Below are 16,015 nucleotides of genomic sequence, written 5' to 3' on the forward strand. Positions count from 1 at the left end.
TACTTATTTATTTAAAAATAGCACGCTTTTAACTTTTGGGCACCAGTATTTGAAACCTAATAAAATACATACTTTAATTGCATTTCCATTTATTACATATTTTGATTAAATTTTTCTGTACTGCATGTTTTAGTTGAATTTTTCTTTTTTTTTTTTAATAGAGAAAATAACCTGCAATCACAATAAAAATACAATATGTCACTGCATTGATATAAATCTTATTTTATTTTCCAACACATTTTGAACTAATCTAATCGATGAAAATACATACGAAGTACAATATTAGTTCTATGTATCTCTTGTTTTATCTTATATAGATTTTTCTGTTAGGCGTTCGTGTGATTTTCTTTACCTGCACCGTCATAAAAATATGTTCGATAGGAACTATTTTTGCGGTAGTTTACTGTAACCTAAAAAGAAAACAAGAAACAGAACAAATAAAACCGCAAAAGTCCACACAGTTTCCCTAACATTTGATATGAAATTCCCATGATTTATAGCTGTGATCCATCAATTCGATCGCAAGAAAAAATAAATTCGCTGGCATACGTTAGCCTCCAAAATACAGGCTGCAAAATTCTAGCGAGTAAACTCGTCTGAATGGGAATATTCAGATATTTTTAGATGTCTAAGCACGAGGAGGATTATTCGAGTCACTTGTTGGACTTACTTCTACGTTGTACCAAATGCAACACGTCTGTGTGGTACTGGACGATGAAGTAGTAGAAGTCACATTCTCAAAAAGTACAATTCATAATCAAGTCATAATTCAATTCAATCATAATTCATTCTCAATCAAGAATAATTAATGACTTTCAAACATGTGCGTTTAAAAACGTACGTTTAGTAGTGAGTTTGCATTACCGATAGAAACAATGCTTCCAATCTAATTTTTATAATAACGAATAATGGCTTCGATCGTTTCCGTTTTCTGAAACCTATAGTAATCGAAGAGAATCGTTGTTAAAACAACTAATGCTTCGATAAATTCTATCGTCTGAAACCTATTGTAATTGAAGCTAACATTTATTAAGTATCAAATAATTTTTGTAACGATGAAAACATGTTAATTGTGAAACATGTAATTGAAATTGAAAATACCCATTCTGTTAAGTTCTAAGGAGTATATCGCCGGTCTTGCCAAGTATATCAAGGATACAAATATGTATAATATATTCTAAGGAAATGTACCGTGTTGCTAATGACCTTTGATGTTGAAGCAACATTAAACAATTAAATAGAAAGAAAAAAAATCTACGAATAATTTTCTAATTTTTATTAAAAGCACAGATGAAGACATTGCACGAAACTATAGCTTTACTATTTTCTTCTCTGTTCCACCAAATGCAAACTTTCCGAAAATTCTTGTACGCGTCAGCTGGTAACCTAATTCTTCCAAGTCGCCTGAACTGATTTGAAAAAAGTTGTTCCGTTTGAAAAAAGTTTACTGAGACTTCTTTGACTGTCCGTGCAGTCAGCAAAAGAAAACCAAAAAATTCTGTAGGATCGAAATTGCGAGCAGTCGACCATTCAACGGAAATAAATGGAAACTCGAGATTCGAGTTCTCTTGACCGGAAGTCTGATTACTGGATAATTATAATTGTAATTGTAATCTATTTATAATGTTGACCTCGGCCCGTAGGCGGTTGAAACGGTGGAACAAAGAGAGAAAGACAAGGGGACGAAGAAAAGGATGGAAGGTAAGACGAAGCATCGTCCGACAGAAATAGAAAAGCGGCTCGAAAGTTTAGTATCACCGAACGTGAAGTTCCATGTGGTTCAAGTACCATAGCCTGGTTTTCGTCTTGTGCACGAACAATTATCATGCGTGTCCCAATAAGATCCTCTTTGAGGAGCCGGGATTCTTCGTCGACATCGACCGATCCGGACCCAAGGGAACGCGTTAAAGACTATTGCCGCAAACTGGTCGCTTTCATGTGCACCCAAGTGGGCGTCGGTGGACTGGTCGTCGGTTACGCAATAATCGGAGCATTCGGTTTCAGGATGATCGAGTCCCAAGCCCAACTTCCGCCGACCGTCTGTGTCCGGGAATTAATTAGGAAAGGATACGCGGACAGGCTGTGGTACAGCACCGCCAGCAACCAAACGGTGAACGTGTTCAACAAAACGACATTTTATCTGTTGTCGAACGAGATCCTACAGAGTTACCAGGAGAACTTCACCAGCAGCTACAAGAAGGAGAATTGCAGCGGCCTGTCGTCGATCGATCTATGGTCTTTCCCCGCGGCGATGATGTTCTGCCTCTCCGTCTTCACGATGATCGGTTACGGGACTCTGGTTCCCCAAACCCCCTGGGGCAAGGGGGCCACCGTCATCTACGCGGTTTTGGGCATTCCTCTTTACGTGCTGTACTTCCTGAACATGGGCAAAGTGCTGGCACAGACATTTCGCTGGCTGTACACGTGGCTGCACGAGTGCACCGGCAAGAAGAAGCCCGGCCAGAGGATCACCGTGCCTTCGACAGCCTGTCTCTGGGTGATCTTTGGATACGTGTTAGGCGGTTCGGTGATGTTCGCGGAGTGGGAAGGATGGGACTACTTGGACAGTACTTATTTCTGCGTGACATCGTTGTGTAAAATTGGAATGGGAGATCTCGTGCCTGGTTGGACGAATCTGGACAGTCTGGACAGTCAGACGAAGCTGATCATAAATTTCGTTTATTTATTGCTCGGTATGGGACTGATCGCGATGTGCTACGATCTCATGAAGGAGGACGTTTACGTGAAGGCGCGGGAACTGAAGGAGCAGTTCATTCAGATCGTTGACGCCGCTCATTACCAAATAGAGACCTGCTGTGGATCCGGAATGGTAGACTGAATTATAAACATTAGCCCTGCGGCCGTCGTGACGAAAGTGATTCTTCCGAAAAGCTTGAGATTACCTCCTGATCAAGATCTACGAGGACGGAGTTTCTAGGAGAAAGGATAACTACTTCCTTCGTGGATAAGGGTCTCGAGATCTTCGGCTTCGATCGTTTGCAGACGAAATCGAGTCGCGCATGTTTGTTTGATCGATTTATCGTGATCATTTGATTCAAGTATTATGCGTGCAATACGTACAGTTATACGAGCGACTGAATCGTGTACAAAAGAATCGAGAATATCAAATAGAATCACTGCAAACTCTGCTTTCGAGAAAACCAAATTTGAACGTGCGTAAGCAATTGTTATCCTTCGCGGTGCTCTCGTTCATTATTCTCGTCAATTAGAAATGTAGAACAAATCCGAATATGGGCCAAAACAGGATACACGGTTACATTCTACTTTGTACAATATAAAATCTGGAAAAATAGCCTGAACTTTTGCTTTGCTAATGCGTAATGCAATGCGAAATGTTTACTTTCTTTTATCAGAATATCGACATCACTTAATTGCAGGTAATTCATAACTGCGATGACCACACGATAAAGCTAAGATTATATTATATGAATCATCACCGGTAAAGTACAGTATTAAGTTAGCATTTTGTACAATATTGTGACTCGCAATACGAAAAAGGTATCAAACTAATTATTTAAAAAAAACGAATTTTACTATGCCCTCTATGCATCATGTGAATACTGAAATCAACGAATTTTATATTAGAAAAAAAAAAGTAAAATATGAAATTATTTTTTTAACAAGTTACATTTTATCCACAGCATTTGTTCGTAAACTAAAATAGCTCTCAAGCTAATTAAGTCTATCGAGAACGAAATAACATAGCTTACCTTATAAAGCTAACAAGATAATGTGCGCTTGAATGCACAAATTTTAATAATTCTAAGATAAAATATATAAAACTCATTTGACCGGCGGAGGCACGTTTAGTGTTAAAGGATCCTTAACTGTCGGCAGTACGAAATTTCGCTTGTTTCATGTTTAGTGAATGGGAAATCGTGACAAGGGCGAAGAACTGGAGCGCTGCGGGTCGCATCCTCTATTTTCTTATTCCGCTAATTCGATTCCACCAATCCATCTCCCTTTGGGTGCTGTGACAGCGGCTGCTTTAACAACCTCGAGGCACTAAAGCTGCAAATGTTTTGCATAGGAGTGAAAGTTCAGTATGAATCGAAGGGGATATGATAAATTACAGAACGAATGGAGACGGATGCCTGTCGTGTAGTGTAATCTGGGAAATTCTTGCGTGAGTGAAGAGTTTTGGGGGAGAGTGGACAGTGACTTTTTGAGGAATCCTGTGTGCCTGAGGGGAAAAATGTTGTTTTCCAATCAATTCAAACATCCCAAAATCTTCCAAAACCCAATGATTTCATCTTTGACTTACTCATCCATAAACTTTGTCTCACCCTCAACCTCTGTCCTTGTCTTATCATTAGTCAAAATAAAAATTGTCCGACTTCAAATGTAAGAAACAGAAGTTACGTGAAAATGTATTTCCTCTTTTAATAATTCTAATAAGCCAACTGCATCATGACAATATCATTTAATTCTTAATATAAATTCCATTTACATGTGAAACGCATATATTCTGGTAATAGGGGATTCAGTCTTTTCGATTCGCTACCTTTGTAATTGAATGAAAGATAGAAGTAAGACACATTGAATATTACTGAAATAGAGGGGAAGGTTCGGGCAATTTCAAGAAGACAGGGGGCTAATTTCTGTATACTGTAAACTACTGTAAGCTACTATACCATCGGAAAAGTAGATTCTCAAATGCAGTAATTCACACGTGAAGAGAAAACACATGTTAGTACAGTTTATTTGCGTTTGACGCATTCCAGATGGACCCGGTCGATCTGCTGTTTTGCCTATTATAAAAGCCAATTTGCCAAATCCATTCCAAGCGTGTGAAGGACTATATTTTTTCTAATATACTTTTAAGTACAACTACTATTGATGTACTATTCCTATTCGTGTAAAATATATGTAAATCTAAATCTAAGTTTATTGCTGAATGAACGTCTCAAGTGGATTTGACACCTGCAGCACTCTGGAAAGAGTATTAAAGGTAAGCAGATAATATCGTGTTCAAGAAATGTGATGCATCTGGTTTCCTTAGAAAAAACCGTTATTCGTAATACGATTGTTCACCCATTACAACCACTCTAGGTTGATAACGTTTGTGTACTTGAAGTCGAGTGGATAATTATTGTGATGGTCAGTGTATGATAAGTCTTTTTCTTTTAATTTACACAGGGGAATCCCTTGTACTATCCGTGACAAAACATGTGAATTTCTTAAAAATTCTACGTTACATTTTAGATAACATCTTCTATTGCGAGAATTAAAAAAGTTTCATTTCAGACATTTTTGTTAGCAATGGTTGTAATTTTGACATTAGATTCATATTCAACGACCCATAGATATGGGAATACCAATTTCTCTCCAATCCGACCTTTTCTTGGGTTATACATCCTCCATATTGAATCCACCATTTTGTTTCTTGTAATTTTAACAGCAGACTCATAATCAGCGACCCGATAACCCCCGGAGTACCGAGTTTTAACTGAATTGAAGTACTCCTGGATTTTTGGACATTTTTTGGTAGCTCCTAGCTTACTGTAGAAGGATAAAAGGCTGTTTTAAAAACAGCGAACAATTTTTGCATTTTCTTAAATTTTTTTCCTGGAAAAAGATAGAGGATAAAGTTAAGAGTTATGTTAATATCACTATTAAAAAACCTAAATTTTTCGTTTATTTATTATCCTTAAAAAAAATTCGCAAAATATAGCACATTTTTAGATAGTCAAGGTGGTCTACCCCGTTAATGCCGCCCGTCTTGGGTGATTATGAGAAAGTAAATAACTATCATGACCGACGGTAACATCAGATCCCTTCTCCTGAAAAACAAGTAATAGCATCATCTGTCTTAAGTGATTATGAGGCAGTAAGCGACTATTATGACCGACGGTAACGTCGGGTCTCATTTTCTGAAAAATAAGTTATTACAACGGACAGCAGTAGTAAAAAAACAAATAAAGGATTTTGATTTTTATTGTCGAGACAGTTAAGAATAGATAATGTCATATTTAGAAGAGCCTTGTTCAAAAACATAGTACCAAAACCAACTTTCAGGTAGGCAAAATCTGACTCTTCTTTGAAATAAATTTCCAGTGCGCATGCGTCTCTAAGTAACACCACCGTGAACATAACTGCAAAGAAATAAATTACAGTATCGATTATTGAATTATAAACAATAACTTTTCAAGAACGAGCTATATACCACGGAAAAGTTATTTTATTCAGAATCACTGATACATATGTGTACATTTAGTTCCCTGTTTAATTAAAATTATTCTAAGTAACAAGAAATTGAAATCTATTGACGAGAACTACTATTATAAAATTTCTCAACAATAAAAATTAAAAACTCGTCATCGTATGGAAGACAATTATTATCATTATCTCATTAATTTTATGTGCTCTGCATCTGTCTTTATTATCACATCCGTAGCCTCTTTGGCATAATGAAATTCGTGAAATTATATATACACATATTTTAAATACAATTTTTTCTAATACAATATTTAATAACAATATCTTAATATCAAAGGTTTCGCTTCTATAAAAATGCGGTGCGAATATTTGTAACATTATAATGATTCTGACCACACAGTCATCTATTATTCTTCTAGATTACATAAAGTACTGTATCAGTTTCACGTATCTTTTAGTAACAAAATGTTTCACTAAAAATTCTTTTATACAATCCCCCTTTCTGTCTTTCATCTTATTTACAATAATAAAGTATAATCTCTGAAATATCTATTCAATTTGAAAAATGGAGAGGTTATATCTTCTTATCGAATGCTGTAACATCGTGTTACATCCCTGGAATAGTCACGTGGTTTTGTTGTGATATGCTGTATCTATGTATTCACAAGTTTAGTAGGAAGTACAGTTTTCCTCGTGTGCAAGTAGTTACATGCAACTCATTATCAACTATCGTTATCCAACTTATAATTTGCAGTAATTTTCTCATCACGAATCATTAGCATAGACAGAACATCTTACGCAATAGATTAATTGATATATAAGTATACAAGAATTTGATAAATAATAATATTGTGAGTAATAAATTCATATACAAATGAAAATGTTTTGCTGTTTGCAACAACTGAAGAGTATTCGTACAACGTTAAATCTTTCTCGTCATTATTGTGTATCAGGTTGTATCAAAGGGAAACAAGAAACTGATAAGGATATAGAAAAAGAAATAATCGATAAACTCGAGAAATTGTCTTTGCTTGATTTAAGAGACGGTCAAAATACATCTGTGCTAAAAGCAGCGATTAATTTTACAGAATGTATACGGACTGCAAAAATTGATGAAACAATCGAACCTATGTACAGTCCGTTTGAAGAAAAATTAATTCCTTTGCGAGATGATAAAGTGAAAAATGATATTGACAGACAAACAATTTTGAAAAATGCCGTCATTTTAGAAGAAGAATATTTTGTAGCTCCATATAAAAGCATTACAAAACAATGAGTCCACCTCGGATCTTAAAAGAAATAAGTGCAAATTTTATAAGCTTTGCAGAGCATGGTTTTGTTTATGGACCTCAGGGTAGAATGTTGTTAAAAAATTTGGAAGAACATTGGTTTTTGCATTGTATTACAATGTCACCTTACAATATATTTTTATCAGAACAGTTTAGCAATACCCTAAACTTCATAACTAAAAGTCCAATGGGCAGAATCCCATTCGGACTGGCTACTGTAAAAGATTCGAAAGATTTTTGGAATGAAAATATCCAGCCAATCACATCCAAGGTAGACTATCACAAGAAAGCGGAAATAGCCATATTTAATAACAGTACGGAAGCTAAAAGTTTGTATCATAAAGTACAAAAAGAACGTAAAGTTTGGTGGCGCAAATTAGCTCAGCAACCATCTAGATTTAAGATTACAGAAACAAAGAGGATTGAAGATCTTGATTTGGTTGATATAGAGGCTCAATTTTCATTTGGTACCATCACCGTAGAAAAAATAATTTATCATAATGACATTCAAAAACTATTACTCCAGGTGACCTCTTTCTTCTGTTCCAATTATTTACTTAAAAGTTTAAAAATAAAAATCATTTATATGGAATATTTTATTTTCAGATTGATAATAAAAAGGATCTTGCCGACATACAAATGGTCGAACATGTATTATCTTTAGATTGGGGTTGCTTAGCACTACTATGTGATGCTTATGACGTAGATGAAACAGCTAAAATGCATATACATTCTAAATTAGCACCACATAAAGTTGCGATTCATATAAAAAAGTCGGACAACGAAACAAATACTGGAAGTGATGATTTAAATCGCTTTGTACTTTACTTAAATAACATGCTTAGAACAAAGGGCCTGAATACTATATTAACCATCTCAGAAGAAGTTGTGAATGCGTGCTTAGTTCCTTTTATAGTTTTAGTTGACAGGACTAGTCTCGAAAATGGCATTATACATGTAACAAACAGGTCAACAACTCTCAACCAAGCAATTCACATAACCGATTTAGTAAAATATATAACGATGCATTGTTAACCAATCAATATGGTTGAATATTTTGTATCAATAAAATTTTTGTATTACACTTCTAAAATATATTATTGGTACAGATATTCTTTTAATTAATAAGGAATATAACAAATTGTAAAAACAGTAATAAATTTCGTCTCAGTTTTGTATTTGATATATTACTCACTAATTTGTGAAATATGCAGCTACTTTATTCTGTCATATATTTTTTTAAAAAATGCACTGTTATGAAATCATTCCAAAAAGTACATGTAACCACATGGAATTAAGATGTACAGTTACACATATTCATGTTTAGCGAAAGTACAATAATTGGAATGCTTTGTGCTTAATAAAATTGATACTTTATACAGCAGCATTCCTCAATTGTTTAAATATTGCCAAAATTTATATAAACTCAATCAATATAATACCGCTGAGAAGAGCACTTACATTTTTTCCAAATATTAATACTTTTACAAAACTAAGCAGGTAATTGTAATTTTTTTCCTTTCAGTACTTTGGTAATATAGAGGTAGAAAAAGTCACAATAAAGAACTGTTTGTACTAAACCAGCAACTATAGCAATTAGATCGTAATGGTCTTCTGCATAATAACGATATAGCCAATTTAACAAGTAGAGTCCTCTGTACGAGCCCAAAGCGAAGAGGTAATGACTGGTAATGCTTTCTGCTTCTCCTGTTTTCGATACCAAGAATAATTGTGGCAGTATTGCTACGGATTCTAGGTAAATGCTGAATGACCATAGAACCTCAACAGCAGAAAATTCATGGTTGATTAGTAATGCCAATACTAACGTTGGCAAAAGTAAAAACTCGATTCTGAAAGCAATAAATTAAATGATAATAAGCAGTGCAAGAAACAGTACAATGTAATATTTAGTAAATATAAAAGCATACCTAAATGTGTCATGATTATGATCGTATGTTGCTTTAAATTTCATGTACATTAGAAACACTGTAGTGTAGGAAGTTAATATAAAAATGATTTTCATAAATGTATTGTATGCTGAAATGAATGTTGTCATCAAATCTAGATAACGCATTGTATATACAATTGCAAATAAGATTTGTGATTTGCCACTAATACCTGTAAAATTTAAGAAAAATTTTTTATGTAGGAAGAAATGTTTAACAGATAAAAAGAATATATCAATATATCTAGTAAAAGTGTAAATAGTTTCAGTATCAAATACCGGCACAACTCCGTGTCTTCCATATTTTAAGTAAAAGAATGATGATCGCAAGGACATGCGATAAATCGCCTAATAGTCGAAATATGTTCATATTTTCAGTTACACAAAGGTATTTTTCCTAACAAAGTAAAGACTTCACAGACCTAACTCGGCAAAGCATACAAAATATGACGTGGCTTTGGCTGCAACATCAGCAGATGGCCGACCGATCAACCTCATTTTGAGTTATCTGTGTATCTTTAAAATTCGGAAATGTTCGTAACCAAATGATATTTTGGTCAATGCATTTTATTTTTAAGTCGACATGATTTTTACAAACTAAATGTATTTATAATAAACATAAGAAGAATATACAGCAATATAAACTAATAATAAGTAAATTTAAAATAAAGTTCCCAGAATATTTTTATCAATAATTTTCTATATGTCCTTATATTATTTACGCTCTATTTTGCAAATAATCTTTATTTAATTACTGTCATCTACATATTTTAATTGTATAATCGCTAAAATATTTTATTCCACATGCAATATTAGGGACTAGGAACTAGGAACGGCTAGGGATATAGTCCTAGTTACAATACGAATCATTGGAAAGCATTCATATTATTATTTATCAATGCCTAACCTTGATAATACATAAGAATACATTGCGTATTATCAAAGAGGAAATTTCCACTTTAATAATATCTTCGAATATTTCAATGAATTATTCTACATTAACGTGACAAGAAAAATGAAAAATTTTTACAAGTAAATTTTTAGACTTGTAAACTATTTGAACTATTGATCTACATTGTAGACTTAATATTGTATTACAACTTAATTTAAAATTACGCATATCTGTATATTATATATATAAATTAATTTCAAATAGTTCATTCGTATTTTAGACTCAACTTATTCTCACAGATCATTTAAACACAAATTTTAAGCCTATAGGTAGTTCATGTCGGTGACTTTTTTTTAAATGTAAGTTAATTACATGTAAGTTATCATTTTTTCTCTCAAATGGTTTGTGTTATTCCATAACAATTTAACGAATTCTTGAAACTGATCAACATCAATTAAAATGCTTCGGCGAACACTGTCCAATAGAATATCTTTTCCGTTACCAAAAAACGTTTGGTTAGGATATTGTAATAAGTTTTCTAGTGATGTAATTAAAGACGACGGTAGTGAATCAGAATCAGCCAAAGAATCTGTAAACAATGCTGAATCTGCCTATGATACAGAAGAAGTTACAAAGCTACTCGAAGAATCTGCAACATATAAAAATACTGGTGATACCAATTGGGCAACAACACCATATCCTAAGGATATTACAATTCCAACTGAAAAAAAACAGACGATAGATCCAACAACTACCTGTGTTTTATTGTTTCCTGGTCAGGGTACGATTAAAGTTGGCATGGTAAAAAAATACTTACATTATCCTGCTGCCAAAGAACTTTTCGATATTGCGAATGAGATAGTCGACTATAATTTGTTAAATATTTGTTTAAATGGACCACAAGACAAGCTAGACAGAACTGAGTTCAATCAAATAGCTACAGTTGTCTCATCGTTGGCTGCCTTAGAGAAAGTTCGCGAGGACAGACCCAGTGTATTTAACAGTTGTGTCGCTACAGCTGGTTATAGTGTAGGAGAAATAACTGCTTTGATTTTATCTGGCGTTCTATCGTTCGAAGATGGAATTAGGTTGGTGCATGTTAGAGGAAAAGCTATGCAACAAGCCTCGAACCTAGTACCTCAAGGAATGTTGTCTATTACATGCACACCAAAATCACAAGTTCTTGAAGCTTGTAAAGAGGCAGAGAAATGGGCGATGGATATGGGTGTTGAAAGACCTGTGTGCCGGTAAAATATCCTTATGAAATTTAAATAACAAGTAGTGAATAAGTATACAAAACAAATGATATAATTAATTTGTTTCAGAGTTGCAATCTATCTATGTACAGAGAAGAAAATATTAGCAGGAAATAACGAAGCACTAGAATATATTGAAAAAAATCAAAAGAAATTTGCTTTGACTAATGTAACTAGATTACCTGTATCAGGAGCATTTCATACGCCCCTAATGGATTCTAGTTTGAAGCATGTTTCAAGAATCATAAATACGTTCACACTAGACGAACCTAGGTGTAAAGTATATTCAAATTACAGAGCAGAACCCTATGCAAACATAAACTGTGTAAAAAGATACATATGTAAGCAAATTGTTTCACCTGTTAAGTGGGAACAATGTATACAACGTATATACAATAGGCCACAAGACATGCAATTTCCAATAACTTATGATATAGCATCAGAAGGAAGAATGAGAACTATTTTAAAATTCATTAATGCCAAAGCATCACGATCATGTACTGTAATTTGATACAACGTTATCTTGTTATAAGCTGTATGTAATACAATTTTTTCGAATCTTTTATTTGTAGTTTTTCTTTATCGTTAGTTCTTTTTTAAATGCATGGGAAGAAGTATATATAAATTAGATAAAAAATTTTTTATTATATAAAGAAAATTCTGGAACAATCAATCATGAACAAACCTTTTATTGCAATATCATATCATAATTGGTTTCATAGAAAATAATATTATATTTTGTGAAAAATTAGATTATATTTTAACACATCTTTTACCCAAATTCAATAAGTGTACAGTATTAAAAACAAGTGCGGATATTTAGTTTACATATTTTGGAATAATGTTAATGGTTACAGAGTGAATATAAATTAAATCAATAAAATAAAATTGTCATTAGAAATAAAACTTAAATAAATAATTATTTAAGTTTTGTGTTATGGAACTATACAGGGTGTCCCAAAAATATTGTACCTCCTTGAAAGGGGTGCAGAGAGCGTGGTATTGGCGTTGGCAGAGCCGAAGCCATCTGCTGTAGTCGTGCGCTGATAGGTCCGCGCTTCTCATTACGTATGGTATTCAACCAATCAAATGATCTGAATCCAGTTGTTGTCGCATAATAATTACGTTTTGTCGGTTCCCATAATGTCGCATTTTTACATTCGTAATCTATTGATGCTACCAACCACGAGATAGCAGCGAGTTGTTAGCAAATAAGATCGAAGACAAAATGGTTTCCACTATTCCCGAGCGTCTCACAAGTTAGGGAACGTTAAAGAATCATTACCGCATAAAATTCTTCAGAACACAAAACAGCTAAATAATAGTTCTCCAAACAATGTGTTTTGGAACACGATAACGTGTACATAGCGTTGTACGCGATTTAACAGATAGAAAGGAGGTTATGGTTTTCGCCAAAACTACAAATATTCTGAAATATAAAATATAATAGCAATATGAAGCTAGTAAGGTAAATGAAATACAAAGAATAATAAATTTATAGAAATAAACACAGCATATACACGAACACATTATTCAGTTTAAAAATTTGTTGTTATTGTACGTAATTCTGCTATTAAATTGATATTACATTTTAATATGAATTAATAATTTCAGGTTTTTGATGAAACTCAGTCACGAGACTGTAACGATAGAATTAAAGAATGGGACTCAGGTACATGGCACTATTACCGGTATGTCAACATAACCTCTACGATTTAATATTATTTATGACATGTATACAAATTTAACGATCAAAAAACTGTACTAAATATGAAAAGGTGAATGCAACAATACTTAATTTTGTCGTATTATTAACATACACTACAAACTGTTTTAAATTATGCAATGTTATTAGAATGAATGACTATGAAAATATAACTTAAATGATCATTATTTTTGTATATACATATTTGTAGTAGCATTTAGTCATTATCTAATTATAAATAAAATATATGTTTTTAATTTAAATTGTTTAATACTCTCCTCAAGGAGTGGATGTGGCAATGAACACACATTTAAAAACAGTGAAGATGACTATAAAAAATAGGGATCCTGTACAATTGGATACCTTAAGTTTACGAGGCAATAATATAAGGTATTATATACTGCCAGATTCATTACCACTGGAAACCTTACTTATAGACGACACACCAAAAGCCAAGGCCAAGAAAAAGGAAGCTGCAAGAGGTTTGCATTCACAAATAAACTTTAATAAACAAGTTTCCTGTCAATGTAAGTAATATATTTATTTCTTTTAGGAGCTGCACGTGGCAGAGGACGAGGAGGTCGTGGTACTAGGGGTGGCCGAGGTGGACGTGGTAGAGGAAGAGGCAGACGATAGTTATACAGTGTGTTTTAATTAAACAAATCTAATTGAACTCTGGCACATTCAAAGAAAAAATTTATATTTACGTAATGTACTATGATATGACATTAACATAATTCAATAAATTGTACTGATTTTGTAATTTAATGTCAATATTTTGTATTCTATTTTATTCTGGTAAATTTGTACTAGATTTAATTTGAAAGATGACTTAAATTTTAACGGATTTATTGTTGGTATTGTTATGCCGCGTATCATAATATATGTAAACATCAGTATTGAAAATTAGGCCTGGCAACTGATTGCTCACGACAGTCGCGAGAAGCAGACGCTTGAACCGCTACCCCCACTACCAAGCTGCGACTCGCACGAGTGCGAAAGAGAAATACAAGCTTGTCTTACTTATTAACAAAAATTAGTAAGTACATAAAGAAAATGAGAGCCCGAGATTATAGTGTCACAGACGAGGTATAGGAGTAGACCAATCACCATATGGGGTTTCGTGTCTCATGATCTGAAATACCGACATCGTTAACATCAACTAGATTTCTTACGCCCTCTACGCTGACGAACGATAAATGTTGCAACTAGATCCACGAGAAGCTTAGACCCTATACCTATAATAAATGGAGCTACCTCCGATCGGAGGAATACCAATTTTTACCGATTATTCGAAGTATACAAGATATTCGATTCTCATTAAGATTTCTAATTAAGATAACTCGGTATATTATAGTCTGGAAAAAGAGGCTAAAAAGATGTTGCAGATTCTAATACAGGCTAAAAAGATGATGCACGTTCTGGTCCAAGCTAAAAAGATGATGCAGGTTCAGGTCCAGGTTAAAAAAATGATGCAGGTTCTGGTCCAGGCTAAAAAGATGATGCAGATTCTGATCTAGGCTAAAAATTAGACTAGGGGGCAGCACTATACCGGGGACACTACAATCCCGGGCGTGAGCACTCATTTCCTCTCTGGTAAGTATATAGATTAGGACTGGGTTCAACAATCACTTGATAGGCTCAGAAGCATTGAATTCCATTTTATCTTCACTCTTATTGGTTGACAATTTACTGGTATTTCGCGATTGGTTATATAAGGAATATAACTTCTTTGCGCATGCACGGTGGAAACTAAAACATTTGAATGCAAGTCGCGATGTACGCGTACTCAATTTAAGGTTATATTTTGTTGTACAAACTTTATAAATAAATGTAGTTCACTGACAATTGTGAGAGTTATTATAAAAAGTTCAAAGTATCTTTATTAGTAATATTCAGTAGACAATGCCAAAATATTACTGTGATTATTGTGACACCTACTTGACACATGATTCACCGAGTGTACGCAAGACTCACTGTCAGGGTCGTAAACACAAAGACAATGTCAAGTACTTTTACCAAAAATGGATGGAAGAACAAGCACAGAATCTGATCGATGCAACAACTGCAGCATTCAAAGCTGGAAAAATTGCATCTAATCCATTTGCGGCGAATAAAGGAGCAGCAATACCACCACCATCGAGTCTTGGACCTAGACCTGGGGTACCGCCTCAAGGTCCACCAGGTATGATGCCACCTCCGGGAATGCACCCTGGTGGACCAATGGGTCCAGGAGGTCCAATGATGATGGGACCACATGGACCTATACCTCCAATGATGGGCATGAGACCACCTATGATGGGCCCTATGGGGCCAATGGGACCAATGATGGGTCCTATGGGACCCATGGGTCCAATGAGACCTCCTATGAATGGACCACCTCCGCCTATGGGAGGACCGCCACCGATGAAGAAATAATTAAAATATGTACTACTTTGAACCATTCTGACTTCAATATAAATACTTAATGATCATAAGAGTGTGTATATATGGTCGTAAACGATGAAGCATACATTTTGTGAATGTTGGGATACTTAGCAAATGGAGAAATCTTTTAAGGACTAAATAAATTGAAACATGTCTCACTCTAATTTTAACATGTTTTTTTGTATTAAATTTGATACCTTGATGCCAATAAAAGACCTTTATTAATAGTAATAAAATTACACTAATGTAATTATATTTTGATGGCTAATATATACAGTCAGGAACAAAATTAAGTAGACACCGTTTAAAAAGCATCCATTA

The 16,015-nt window shown here is 34.1% G+C and overlaps 6 protein-coding genes across 6 annotated transcripts; 5 read left to right on the plus strand and 1 right to left on the minus strand.

Annotated features, from left to right (window-relative positions):
- Positions 1-1,490: 1,490 nt before the first annotated feature.
- LOC143356133 (TWiK family of potassium channels protein 18) lies at positions 1,491-3,502 on the plus strand. Its single transcript, XM_076791569.1, has one exon. It carries the CDS (start codon positions 1,826-1,828, stop codon positions 2,837-2,839), a length of 1,014 nt encoding a protein of 337 aa, XP_076647684.1. The 5' UTR covers positions 1,491-1,825; the 3' UTR covers positions 2,840-3,502.
- Positions 3,503-7,318: 3,816 nt separating this feature from the next.
- Positions 7,319-8,654, plus strand: Dnapol-gamma35 (DNA polymerase subunit gamma-2, mitochondrial). The gene is made up of 2 exons (XM_076792909.1): positions 7,319-7,995; positions 8,076-8,654. The coding sequence occupies exons 1-2, from the start codon at positions 7,453-7,455 to the stop codon at positions 8,502-8,504; spliced, it is 972 nt and encodes a 323-aa protein (XP_076649024.1). The 5' UTR covers positions 7,319-7,452; the 3' UTR covers positions 8,505-8,654.
- Kdelr (ER lumen protein-retaining receptor) lies at positions 8,630-9,903 on the minus strand. The gene is made up of 3 exons (XM_076792910.1): positions 9,694-9,903; positions 9,398-9,587; positions 8,630-9,319 (listed from the first exon to the last, which is right to left on the minus strand). The coding sequence occupies exons 1-3, from the start codon at positions 9,782-9,784 to the stop codon at positions 8,962-8,964; spliced, it is 639 nt and encodes a 212-aa protein (XP_076649025.1). The 5' UTR covers positions 9,785-9,903; the 3' UTR covers positions 8,630-8,961.
- Positions 9,904-10,379: 476 nt separating this feature from the next.
- Positions 10,380-12,125, plus strand: Beg (malonyl-CoA-acyl carrier protein transacylase beg). The gene is made up of 2 exons (XM_076791717.1): positions 10,380-11,553; positions 11,632-12,125. The coding sequence occupies exons 1-2, from the start codon at positions 10,766-10,768 to the stop codon at positions 12,071-12,073; spliced, it is 1,230 nt and encodes a 409-aa protein (XP_076647832.1). The 5' UTR covers positions 10,380-10,765; the 3' UTR covers positions 12,074-12,125.
- A 749-nt stretch (positions 12,126-12,874) lies between these two features.
- On the plus strand, positions 12,875-14,035 carry Smd1 (small ribonucleoprotein particle protein SmD1). Its single transcript, XM_076792905.1, has 4 exons — positions 12,875-13,030; positions 13,177-13,253; positions 13,552-13,749; positions 13,821-14,035. Exons 1-4 carry the CDS (start codon positions 13,017-13,019, stop codon positions 13,901-13,903), a joined length of 372 nt encoding a protein of 123 aa, XP_076649020.1. The 5' UTR covers positions 12,875-13,016; the 3' UTR covers positions 13,904-14,035.
- Positions 14,036-15,025: 990 nt separating this feature from the next.
- On the plus strand, positions 15,026-15,864 carry Snrnp-u1-c (small ribonucleoprotein particle U1 subunit C). Its single transcript, XM_076792765.1, has one exon. It carries the CDS (start codon positions 15,173-15,175, stop codon positions 15,683-15,685), a length of 513 nt encoding a protein of 170 aa, XP_076648880.1. The 5' UTR covers positions 15,026-15,172; the 3' UTR covers positions 15,686-15,864.
- Positions 15,865-16,015: the final 151 nt, after the last annotated feature.

This window comes from Halictus rubicundus, chromosome 8 (genome assembly GCF_050948215.1).
Source record: "Halictus rubicundus isolate RS-2024b chromosome 8, iyHalRubi1_principal, whole genome shotgun sequence".
In the NCBI taxonomy this organism is placed as follows: domain Eukaryota; kingdom Metazoa; phylum Arthropoda; class Insecta; order Hymenoptera; family Halictidae; genus Halictus; species Halictus rubicundus.

What these genes read in the sequence shown, in the direction of transcription:
- LOC143356133 (XM_076791569.1), top strand. Translation starts at nt 1,826, where the DNA reads ATGCGTGTCCCAATAAGATCCTCTTTGAGGAGCCGGGATTCTTCGTCG.
- Dnapol-gamma35 (XM_076792909.1), top strand. Translation starts at nt 7,453, where the DNA reads ATGAGTCCACCTCGGATCTTAAAAGAAATAAGTGCAAATTTTATAAGC. An exon ending in TTCAAAAACTATTACTCCAG is followed by an intron (nt 7,996 to 8,075) that starts GTGACCTCTTTC and finishes TTTTATTTTCAG; the next exon opens with ATTGATAATAAAAAGGATCT.
- Kdelr (XM_076792910.1), bottom strand. Translation starts at nt 9,784, where the DNA reads ATGAACATATTTCGACTATTAGGCGATTTATCGCATGTCCTTGCGATC. An exon ending in GAAGACACGGAGTTGTGCCG is followed by an intron (nt 9,588 to 9,693) that starts GTATTTGATACT and finishes TAAATTTTACAG; the next exon opens with GTATTAGTGGCAAATCACAA. An exon ending in CATAATCATGACACATTTAG is followed by an intron (nt 9,320 to 9,397) that starts GTATGCTTTTAT and finishes TATTGCTTTCAG; the next exon opens with AATCGAGTTTTTACTTTTGC.
- Beg (XM_076791717.1), top strand. Translation starts at nt 10,766, where the DNA reads ATGCTTCGGCGAACACTGTCCAATAGAATATCTTTTCCGTTACCAAAA. An exon ending in GTTGAAAGACCTGTGTGCCG is followed by an intron (nt 11,554 to 11,631) that starts GTAAAATATCCT and finishes AATTTGTTTCAG; the next exon opens with AGTTGCAATCTATCTATGTA.
- Smd1 (XM_076792905.1), top strand. An exon ending in GGTACATGGCACTATTACCG is followed by an intron (nt 13,254 to 13,551) that starts GTATGTCAACAT and finishes ACTCTCCTCAAG; the next exon opens with GAGTGGATGTGGCAATGAAC. An exon ending in GAAAAAGGAAGCTGCAAGAG is followed by an intron (nt 13,750 to 13,820) that starts GTTTGCATTCAC and finishes TATTTCTTTTAG; the next exon opens with GAGCTGCACGTGGCAGAGGA.
- Snrnp-u1-c (XM_076792765.1), top strand. Translation starts at nt 15,173, where the DNA reads ATGCCAAAATATTACTGTGATTATTGTGACACCTACTTGACACATGAT.